This window comes from Pipistrellus kuhlii, unplaced genomic scaffold (assembly GCF_014108245.1).
Source record: "Pipistrellus kuhlii isolate mPipKuh1 unplaced genomic scaffold, mPipKuh1.p scaffold_m20_p_3, whole genome shotgun sequence".
Lineage (NCBI taxonomy): Eukaryota > Metazoa > Chordata > Mammalia > Chiroptera > Vespertilionidae > Pipistrellus > Pipistrellus kuhlii.
In genome coordinates, this window is record NW_023425529.1 from 49334255 (window position 1) to 49345561 (window position 11307).

At 49.9% G+C, this 11307-nt stretch overlaps 2 protein-coding genes across 5 annotated transcripts; one reads left to right on the top strand and one right to left on the bottom strand.

Annotated features, from left to right (window-relative positions):
- Positions 1–39: 39 nt before the first annotated feature.
- On the bottom strand, positions 40–5096 carry METTL1 (methyltransferase 1, tRNA methylguanosine). Of its 4 annotated transcripts, none has more exons than XM_045588194.1 (7): positions 5090–5096; positions 3638–3768; positions 2646–2809; positions 1334–1518; positions 1128–1241; positions 681–782; positions 40–536 (listed from the first exon to the last, which is right to left on the bottom strand). In XM_045588194.1, exons 2-7 carry the CDS (start codon positions 3748–3750, stop codon positions 381–383), a joined length of 834 nt encoding a protein of 277 aa, XP_045444150.1. In that variant the 5' UTR covers positions 3751–3768; positions 5090–5096; the 3' UTR covers positions 40–380. The 4 variants fall into 4 exon arrangements, with proteins under 4 accessions (XP_045444150.1, XP_036314025.1, XP_045444151.1 ...); XM_036458132.2 differs by lacking the exon at positions 5090–5096 and adding an exon at positions 3098–3185 and having other exon boundaries at positions 3638–3771; XM_045588195.1 differs by lacking the exon at positions 5090–5096 and having other exon boundaries at positions 1128–1199; positions 3638–4056.
- On the top strand, positions 4115–10379 carry EEF1AKMT3 (EEF1A lysine methyltransferase 3). The gene is made up of 3 exons (XM_036458135.2): positions 4115–4552; positions 4662–4773; positions 9596–10379. The coding sequence occupies exons 1-3, from the start codon at positions 4376–4378 to the stop codon at positions 9985–9987; spliced, it is 681 nt and encodes a 226-aa protein (XP_036314028.1). The 5' UTR covers positions 4115–4375; the 3' UTR covers positions 9988–10379.
- The last annotated feature ends 928 nt before the right edge of the window (positions 10380–11307 follow it).

The window sequence follows — 11307 nt, forward strand, 5'->3', positions numbered from 1 at the left end:
TAACTCCAGGACTACAAAGTACACACAGTGGACAGGTGATTTGAACTTAGCAGGCTGTTTAGATGGACACTGGAGAATTGTATTCCTCACTCCAGCTGAGAAGAGATCCCAGAGGGAGAAGGAAGTGCTAAGGCGGAATAAGACCCCAACCCTCCCAAATATCCCTACTGGTTCAAGGTCTTCTGACCTTCCCAGTCAGCTTCTTCTACTTCCTGTTGGCAATGGAGGGGCAGGAAGGTAAGAGGCAAGGGTAGTAGTGAACACTTCTTTGAGAGATTGTTGCCTCAAAGCCCCAGCAGTCTCAGCTGGGAAGGTCCAGGAAGTTGATGTTCTTTCTAGTTCCTGAAGATGGAATCCAGATGAAGCGAGGTAAGCAGCAGTCAGTGACCAGGAGGGGTAGGACTGGGGGTCACCACCTGGAGGGTGGGATCCTGTATTCTTCGGAAGATGGCGGGGAAATTCTTTCCTCCATTGCGTAGAACTTTCTTTCCCTCCTCAGTTGAGGTACCCAAATGTCCCACAATAGGGTCTTCACTCTGGGAGAAGGGTTCAATAAGTCCTTGACCACCCCTGGCCCTGAGACTCCCGTCCCATCCCCCTGGCACTAAGCTGAGTTCAAAGACTATAACAGTCTGGAAAGGGTCTGTATCTTCACAATTTCCCTTTGGCCCCCAACTTACCAGCTCCTCCAGAGGCACACGCTCAAATAGGGGGTGCCCTTCAAAATGGGTACACATCCATTCGTGTAGCTCCAGCACATCAGTTATAGTATATACCAGCCCCTGCACAGGCAAAATCAGGGGGACTGTATGCAAATGAGCAGCAAGATGATGGTCTGCATTCTCACTGAATTCTTTTTATTTATTGATTTTAGAGGTGAAGGGAGTGGGAGAGATAGAAACATCAATGATGAGAGAGAATCAGATTGGCTGCCTCTTTCACGGCCCCTACCGGGGATCAAGCCCACAACCAGGGCATGTGCCCTAGACCAGAATGGAACCCAGCACCCTTCAGTCCTTAGACTGACACTATCCACTGAGCCAAACCGGCTAAGGCCCCACTGAATTCTAAGTAGAAGGTCTCTGAATAGGACACTCACCCAGCCCTTCCTCCCAGTCCCAACTCACCCCAACTCTCAGCACGTAGGCATATTCTGCCAGTAGTGTGGGACTGATGATTCGCCACTTGTGCTTCGTCCGCTTGAAATGTGGGTCAGGGAAGAGGAAGAACATCTTTGCCAGCTGTGAGACAGACAGGCACAAACTGGGTTGTGAGAGCCTGGCCTCCATGTCCCACCTTTCCACCAGCCAAACCCACCAGGGCCCCTCCCCACCTGGCCTTTGTAGAAGAAGTTAGGAAGGTGTTTCATGGCGTTGCTACGGAGACAGGCGATGTTCTGGAAGCCACCTCGAGGGGCTGCTCGGAGAGCTCGAATCCGATCCTGTACATAGTCCGAGACCTTTACCCGGATCTCCAGACCCAGGATCAGTGTGTCTGGGAACAGCGGTGACAGTTCCACTGGTCACAGGAATAGGAATGGAATCATCAACCTCATACTACAAGAACTTCAAAGGAGTCAACACAGGAAAGGAAACGTCAGTCTGAAACTACCAATATCCGGAATGGCAAATGTGGACAGAGAGGTCTATATGGATGGTATTATACTGGAGTAGAGGGCTGGGGAGATATTAAAATTGTCACCAGGACTGGAAGCTGGAGGGCCTGTGAATACATGTATATTTGCAAGTGCTTTAGTATTTTCACACATTCTCTCGTTTAACCCTCTTAGAACTCGGTGGTAATTGTGACTATGAGGAAACGGAGGATAAGAAATGTCCAAGGTCATACGGCTAAGAAGAGACAGAACTGAAACTGGAACCAAAGTTTTCTGCCACCAAGTACCATGCTCTTCCACTTTGTCATGTCATTATCTCTATGGGAAGATCTAAAAATAGACAAGTGGTTTGGCTCAGTGGATACAGCATTGGCCTGGGGACTGAAGGGTCCTGGGTTCGATTCCAGTCCAGGGCACATACCCGGTTGTGGGCTAGATCCCCAGTAGGGGGCGTGCAGGAGACAGTCAATCAATGATTCTCTCTCATCATCGATGTTTCTCTCTCTCCCTTTCTCTCTGAAATCAATAAAAATATGTATTTTTTAAAAATGGAAAAGTAGCTTAGCAAGCATGTGTGGGGGCAATACAAATAATACTAGGGGAACTAAAAAAACAGAGAGTGGAGCAGAAGGAATGAGCTCTGGTGAGGGAGGGGGGAGTGATGGAATCCCTGAGAAAGACAGTTCAGGATCACTGGCCACAGTGGCTAAACTCTGACGCTTGTGCTGACCAGCTCACTGACCCGGCACTTGGCAGGTGAAATGGCTCACGTAGTGACTGGGGCCAGGGACAAGGCCAGACAGGACAACCCAAGTTTTAAGATGCATTTGAGGCAGCCCCCTCCCTTCTCCAGGGCAAAGACCACAGACCCAGAGTGGAGGGAAAGTGGAGACTTTCCACACTGATGTCACAGCACTAGTGTCTGGTCCGAAGGGGAAAGGCCAACTACGGCCCCCACCAAATCTGCTGAGGTGGCAGAATCTAGGCACTGCCTTTCCTTGCCCAGAGAAAGGGCCAGACAGAGTGTTACCTAACAGGCCACCATAGCCACAGCCTATGTCTGCAAATTCCACTTGGGCTTGAGCTCTCTTTTCTTTCTTGTCCTTTGGGTCGTCGTGGCTCTGATTTTGAGTCAGTGGAGCAAAGAATTCTGGATATAACTCAGACCAATCCATCTCCTCTGGCTTCACAGGGCTATTGGAGAGAAGACGTGAGAAACGTGAGAAGGCTGGCCATGGTATTGCAGCAGCATCACCACATGTGCGTGTGTGGATGGGTAAGGGTGGGAAGTAGACGGGAGGGTTTCTAAACAATTCTGTAACAGTGGGTCCTGTGGCTTCTAGGAGATACAGTGGAAACCACCCTGTGAGTCATAGGCCTATCATGAGACCCGCCCATCTCCCTATCTAGGGGTTGATGACTGGCTGGGCACAAGTTCCCCTTCTCTAGGAGACTGGCTTCCTGGAAGCGCTGGGATCTTACTTTGCTTACGTGCTGTGTGTGAAGAGGATGGAGTGAGATGCAGGACGGATTGGGTGTTTGTCTTTTTATTAAATCCGACAAAGGAAACCTTAAGATGTAAAAGGCATTCTGGCCGAAACCGGTTTGGCTCAGTGGATAGAGCGTCGGCCTGCGAACTGAAAGGTCCCGGATTCGATTCCGATCGGGGGCATGTACCTTGGTTGCAGGCATGTCCCCAGTGGGGGGAAGGGAGTGCGAGAGGCAGCTGATCGATGTTTTTAACTCTCTATCCCTCTCTCTTCCTCTCTGTAAAAAAAAAAAAAAAGACATTCTGCCGCCATCCCTCGTCTCAGCAACAATTTCCCCTGCCAGACTGGCACCTGAACCCAGACCTGACCAGAAAGCCACACCCCCTCCAACCCGCACCCCGCCTAATCCACCCTGTCCACCCCCAAAGCTGACGTCACCCAGCCCATCCTCCGGGTCCTCCTTGCACTGTCGCTCTCCGCGGCGGCTCGGGGCCATTCTGAGTCCCACCCCGCCCCCGCCCCGCACACTCACTAGCGCAGCGTGTGGTCCGCCATGGGGTTGGAGTGGGCACGCTGCCGATAGTAGCGCTTCTGCGGCTGCGGGGCCTGGGCTCCGGCCGCGTCCCCAGCCTCGGCTCCCGCCATGATCCCCAGCCGGAGCGTCTCCACTGCACCCACGTGGGGCCGGCGGCGCGCGGTGATGACGTAAAGACACGTCCGCGCAGACACCACCCCTTAAAGGCCCAAGAGACAGCCCCGGGCTTGGCGGGCGGGCGGGCGGGCGGGCGGGCCCGAGGGGATCCGTGCCGCCCGGCGTCTCTGCACCTCCGGTCTGTGACGGGGCGGCGAGTCAGACCCGCACCCGGCCTCCTTCCTTAGCCCGCGTCGGCCTGCTCTGGTTACCACCCCGGTTGCGGGAAGCCGTGCGCCCCGCAGGTAAAAGGGGTCAGGCCCCCCCACGTCTACGGTGGACTTAGTCCTCGCGCCGCCCCCCTGTCCCCGGACCGGACCGCCCGGTCTGACCGGCGTGGTCTGCTCTGCGCCCCGTCGGCTGTGGGCTGGGGACCCGAGTGGGAGGGCTGCTCCTCGTCCCACGTCCAGGAAGTCAAACTGCAGGAGGGAGGGCGAACACAGGAGGCGGGGCCCGGTGCCGCGGGGCCGCCGACGTGGCTGTGTTTTGTGGGAGGTGGGGTTAGGTACCACCACCCCCACCCCGCCACGGGCCGGGGATCCCAGGGCCGGCGACGGCGTCCCCAGCTCTCTGCACCCGATGGCGGACCCCCGTCCCGATCCTGCCTCCGAGCCCGAGGCGGTGTTCCCGCGGGAGGTCGGGCTCTTCGCCGACTCGTACTCGGAGCGGAGCCGCTTCTCCTTCTGCGGGCACGTGCTGAGCATCACGCAGACCTTCGGGTCGCGCCTCGGGGTGGCCGCGCGCGTGTGGGATTCGGTGAGGAGCGGGCGGCGGTGGGCGCGGGCCCGCGGGAGGTCCAGACCCGGACTCTCGCTTTGCCATATGGAGCATTCCCCGCCACAGTCTTTTTTTTCCTCTCTCATAGGCTCTGAGCCTGTGCAACTATTTCGAAAACCACAAGGTGGATTTCCGAGGCAAGAAGGTGATCGAACTGGGCGCGGGGACCGGCATCGTGGGGATCCTGGCAGCGCTGCAGGGTGCGTGAGCTTTGTGGTCCCGAGAGGGCGGGGCGGAGGGAGGGGGGAATTGGAGAGTTGATCTTTTCCTGGATCCTCGGGAGAGGGGAATGGTTTGGGACCAGCCCGTTTTGTGTGGAAGGCAGCTCATTGACTGTCAGAGGGCCCAAGGTGGTTGATTTGGGGGCAGAATATAAAAGCCCTCACGCCTTAATAGAAGGGATTTTTCTACCTTTTTCCTTTTTTGTGATTTCATGGACAAGAGTGTCACTTAAAAGCTCCTTTGGTTAATAGGATCTTAAATGGGTCTTCTGGCAGGATACATATTTGGGGATACCTTGTAGGGAAAGTAACCTGTTGGTATTAAACCTCATGAGTGCTTTATAACTTTACCAATGAGGGGTTTATAAAAAGTTTTTGTTTTGTTTGTTTTTTTTGCTTGAGAGAAAGCTTAAGAATTTCTAAGGGTTAGGGTGTGTTTTGTGGGAGGTGGGGTCGGAATTAGGTACCACAAACTTGGAAGAGGAAAAGGTAAGGAAAACTTTGCTTCACTTTTGTCAAGAACCAGAAACTACAAAGGAGACGGTCCCTTCATTTATAATATGATAGGCAAAAGCTCACACCAAAAACACTCATTTAAAAACATTTATGATGTCATCTCCCTAAAAGTGTAAATTAACATTGAGGGAAGTCTTCCAAGAGGCAGGCCCTCATTCTTCTACTCATTCAACCGACGTGCATTTGGAGTTCTCTCTGTGCCAGTCATGCTAGGTACTGGGATACCAGTACAACAGGTTTCCTCTCCCTGAGGAGCTCATGGTCCGGTTAGGAGGACGGGGAAGAAGTTACAGTACAAGAACTCTGGTGAGGTATGCGCAGAGCCAGTGGCCATACTCTTGTCCCGTCTCCCTGGTGTCCACAGAGAAGCTCTGTTAGACGGGAAGGAGGTGAGCAGCGTGAACACAGCAGGCTCAGAGAGAGCAGGAGTGTCAACAGTAGATTTCCGTGAAGGATGGGTGACTGAGAGATGGGCAGTTATGCTAGCAATGGAGAAAGGCATGTGACATGGTTGGGAACATCTACGTTAACTTGCTCGTAAGCTGGTTTCTCCTCCTTTGACCCTTATTCAGCTGCCAAGTCAGAAATCTGATTGTCATCTTGTCCCTTAGTCTATTCCCTCAATCAACCATGGTCATATGTCCTTAATGCTTACCCCGTTGTCGATTCTTCCACCATCTTTAGTTCAAACTACTGCTATCTCTTCCTTAGATTTTCATTAGAGTTTTTATTTTTTTTTAATTTTTATTTTTTTTACAGAGAAGAAAGGAGAGGGATAGAGAGTTAGGAACATTGATGAGTGAGAATCATCCACCAGCTGCCTCTTGCACACCTCCTACTGGGGATGTGCCCGCAACCCAGGTACATGCCCTTTACCGGAATCGAACCCGGGACCTTTCAGTCCGCAGGCCGATACTCTATCCACTGAGTCAAACCAGTTTCGGCTCAGGTGCATCTTTAAGTGCTACCCTGCTAGTGATTGCACCTCCCTGGTCCACTTATTCACCTCTCCTAAACATCTGATTCTTACCTTCTTGCCCTTCAAACCTCCAAATGCTTCCTTCCCTATCTTCACTCTCAGCTGATGACTTTGTTTCCTATCTCTTCTGGTTGCTTCTGTTTTCTCATAGAAAAAGTCCATATGATCTACTCACCTCACTGCTTCTGGGTCTGTATGTGCTACCTTCTCTCTTGTTGTGTGTGTGTACCATGGATGAATGTTATGCTCTCAGCTAAGGTCAAGCCCTCCACTTGTCAGGAGACACCAAACCTTCTCATCTATTCCAAAATATTGTTCCAACAAACACTGCTTCATCCACCTCTCTCAAGAATTACCAGATTTCCCTTCTCTCTGGTTCAGTGTGTGTGTGTGTGTGTGTGTGTGTGTGTGTGTATAATGTACAAAATATATTGTAATTTCTCCTATTTCAGAAAAATGCTAGATTCTACATATTCCTCCAGGTACTACCCCATTTCTCTCCTATAACAAAATTCCTCAAGACTTAATATTCCCTGTCTGTAGTTCTCCTCTTGCTATTCCTCAATTCATTTTGAAACACCTCTTCATGTCCCATCCATTCCAGGTGCTTTGGTCAAGCTGTGAGTTTCATTCCCAAATCCATGCAGTTAAACACAGGAGTCAGTTATGAGCCCACCTTTCTTAACTTTGCAGCATTTGACTCTTCTTCCTCCTTGAAGCACATCCTTTGGTTTCCAGGGCACTACTCTTCTAGTTTCTGTCTACTTCACTGGTCTTCTTTTCCATTCTCTCTTGTTGGTTCCTTTTCAGCTGACAGTGTGAGTATCCCGGGGCTCAGGAGAAGTGCTGTGAGCCCTTCCCTGTTCTGTCTGCATTCATTCCCAAGCAATCCTATCATGTCATGGCTTCAAATACCCTTTTTATGCGGATGACTTAAATTTAAGGTGTCATCCAGAAACAGACTCAAGATCTTCCTGCCTGCCGAAACCGGTTTGGCTCAGTGGATAGGGCGTCGGCCTGTGGACTTGAAGGGTCCCAGGTTCGATTCCGGTCAAGGGCATGTACCTGGGTTGCGGGCACATCCCCAGTAGGGGGTGTGCAGGAGGCAGCTGGTCAATGTTTCTCTCTCATCGATGTTTCTAGCTCTCTTCCTGTCTGTAAAAAAATCAATAAAATATATTAAAAAAAAAAAAAAAAAAAAAGATCTTCCTGTCCAATCCTTCTCCTGCCATCTTCCTCATCTAAATGAATGGCAATTTGGTCTTCTAGTTGGTCAGGCTAAACATCTCAGTGCCAGGCTCAATTTCTCTCTCTCTCTCTCTCTCTCTCTCTCTCTCTCTCTCTCTCTCTCTCTCTCTCTTTCTCTTTCTTCCTCTCTAGTATTTCATATCTAATCTGTCAGCAAGTTCCGTTGACTGCCTTTAAAATATATTCAGGATCTGACTGCTTGTTAGACATTGCTACTGCCCTGGTTCAAACCATGACCATCATTGCTTCTGACCTTGCCCCTCTGCCATCTTTTCTCACCCCAGCAGCCAGAGTAATCCTTTAAAAACATAACTCAGTATATTTTCTTCTTCCATTTAAAATTATCCATAGCCTCCCACCTCAGCCAGAGTGAAAGCCAAATTTCTTGGTCTCCTGAAAAGGCCGTTTAGGATCCAGCCCCCACTTTCATCTCCCTCACTCTGCTCCAGCCATCAGCACCTCCTGTCTCAAGGTCTTTGCCTTCTGTGGTCCCTCAATTGGTACATTTTAGCTGAGAGATCCATGTGGTTTGCTCCGTCACTTCCATCTTTCTTTGCCCAAATGCATCTCTTCAGTAAGATGCCCCTAACCATCTCATTTAAAATTGCATTCCTTGCCTGTCCCTCAAGCATTTTTTTTTTTAAATATCTTTTATTGATTTTTTTACAAAGAGGAAGGGAGAGGAATAGAGAGCTAGAAAACATCAATGAGAGAGAAACACCGACCAGCTGCCTCCTGCATACCCCCTACTGGGGATGTGCCCACAACCAAGGAACATGCCTTTGACTGGAATCCAACCTGGGACCTTTCAGTCCTCAGACTGACACTCTAGCCACTGAGCCAAACCGGTTTCGGCCCTCAGGCAGTTCTTATTCTCCTTCCCTGCTTGATGTGTCCTTCACTAGAGCACTTATTACCATCTCATGTGGAGTGTATTTTATATTTTGTTGTTTATTTCTTGCCACTAGACTGTAAGCTCCATGAGCAGTGGGATTCTCGATTGGTTTACTGCTGTGTTCCCAGCACTTGGCATATAGGCACATAATAAATATAAATGATGAATGAATTCTAATACATGCTGTTTCTGTAATGGTCATCTTGGTTATGATTAAAGGGTTTTGCAGTACTTAGTGTGTCTCTACCTCTAGGAAGACTGAGGTTTTGTCTTGCTCACCCTGTATCCCCAGAATTTCTATGCTCAATACATATATTTATTGCATGAATGAAGCTTTCTGAGATGCTAGTTTGATTATCTGCACCCCCTACTTCTATATTTAAAACTTATTGCACTGCCCTAGCTGGTTTGGCTCAGTGAATAGAGCGTTGGCCTGCAGACTGAAGGGTCCCAAGTTTGATTCTGGTCAAGGACACATGCCTAGGTTGTGGGCTAGATCTTTAGTAGGGGGCATGCAGGAGGTAGCCGATCAGTGATTCTAATCATTGATGTTTATATCTCTCTCCATCTCCCTCCTCTGAAATTAATAAAAATATGTATTTTTAAAAACGTATTGCCCTTAGGATCAAGCCTGAATCTCCTTAGCATGTCATCATTTTTCTCTTTACTCTCATGTCTTCACACTTTTCTCCTCCCTTCCACTTATCTAAGATCCAGCCTTCCTTGAATACTCCTTGCTCTCTCACCACCAGGCCTTTGTACTCTCAGTTCTCTGTTTGGAAAGTTCCACCTGACTCGTTCTTTAAGGCTCACTGAGGGCACGTCTTCTGGGAAGCTTTCCAGACCTCTGAAGCTGGTCCGAGTCTGTAGGGGGTGGATGCATAGCCCATCTCCAGCTTAGTGCTGCCCAGGCTTCTGCTGACAGATGATTGCTGTGTTTTGAGCAGAGAGGTTGAAGATTAGCTCAGAGAGAATGTTGATGTTGTAGAATGTAGAGTAATGAGAATGGTAAGGCGGAGGTTAGTGCAACTGGAGCCAAAGGGTGGACTTCGGCTGTCAACACATTGTCTTCCAGGCTCTGAGGCCTCTGGGCCTTCTGGGCAGGAGCCGAGACCCCTTTGTCGGCCCCTCTGACTTTCATTTCTCTTCCCTCTCTCTCCCAGGGGGGGATGTTACCATCACTGACCTGCCCCTGGCCCTAGAACAGATCCAGGGCAACGTCCAGGCCAACGTGCCAGCTGGAGCCCGGGCCCAGGTCCGCGCCTTGTCCTGGGGGATTGACCAGCATGTCTTTCCTGGCGACTATGACCTGGTGCTGGGGGCTGACATTGTGTATCGGGAGTCCACCTTCCCACTGCTGCTGGGGACACTCCAACACCTGTGCGGGCCCCAGGGCACCATCTATCTGGCCTCCAAGATGAGAGAGGAGCATGGCACAGAGAGCTTCTTTCAGTACCTCCTGCCCCAGCATTTCCGCCTGGAGCTGGCCCAGCGGGATGAGGATGAGAATGTCAACATCTATAGGGCCAGGCACAGGGAACGAAGACCTGTTTGATGTCATCCTGCTCCTCCGAATCCCTTGTCTTAATGCCATATCTCCAAAGCCAGAAACATAAGGACCAAAAAGGATGGATTTCCCTTGCCTCTCTCTTTCCTCCTTCCCTCTTACTTTCCAGATACACTTGGGCAGGTACAGGGAAGTGCCTGCTGGCTAAGAATCCTAGAGCCCCAGCAGCGCTGGATTAGAGCACAAAGGAAGTTCCTAGCTCTTGTTCTCAGCAAAAGATGATGATGGGAGGGTATCCAGGGTTTTTAGGGAAAGGGGAGGTAAATAAGATGTGAGAACATTGGCTGCAGAGACTGCCACTGATCACATCCAGTCCCACTATTGTCTTTTTATACAGAATATGTGTATTTGCCCAGATTCTACTGGAATTTTTTTTTTTTTTTTTTTTTTTAAAGGGAGAGAAACAGGAGCATTAAAGATCTCTTCTACATCCAAAGAACTCAGCCTTTGGTTGGGGTTCTGGGAAGTAAGAAGCCTCAGATCACCCACTTCTTGCTTCTAGAGATGGTCTGGTGGGACCTTGGCTCTGCCTGGGTCAGGCCCTCCCAGGCCTGAAGCTGGGGACAGGCAGCAGAGCTGTCCTTTGGCCTGTGCCTTCTTCCTTCTTTTTGGAGTCGGAGTCCTGATCACGAAGTACTTGGTTCTTCTCTATTTTTCTTAAGGTGTCTAAGCCCTCTCAGTCCTTCCTTCCTAATGTGTTTTGCCTTCATCTCTTTTCTCTTCCCACTGTGGTGACTCTGGTTGGGGCTATCCTTACTCCTTGGGCCACATATCACTTCCTCTGTCTGGCCTCCAACTTTTCCAAAATCAACCCTGTTTTGCTTCTGCTACTGCCTACAGAAGCAAGAATAAGCTCCTCTGCTTGGTGCTCAGTCTATCCTGTGTAATCCTAAATCACCCTCTATTTCATTTCCTGCTGGTTCCCAAATGTATTGCAACCTTGGACCAAAAGTCTATTCTTTGTTCCCTGAATCCACACCAAGCTTCTCTGACTTCATCTCTTTGGTGATTCCTTCCCTGGAAGGGCTAGTTCTAGCTGTCAAAATCTTCACTACTATTCACTACAAAATCTTTACCTCTATTCTGGGGGGGTGGGGGGGGGCGGGGGGAGACAAAAAACTTTTTCAGAGCCTGTTTGGATGTGATTTCTTTCTCCTTTGACACCCTTGAACTGTTTATTTTATGAGACTTACCTTGTCTTGTGTCTGCTCTCTATTTTCTCACCATTACATAGATTACTTGGGAGGGTAGGGCTGTAGTTTATTACCTCTAATTCCCTGAAGCCTATCATTGTTCCTGGCACATTTT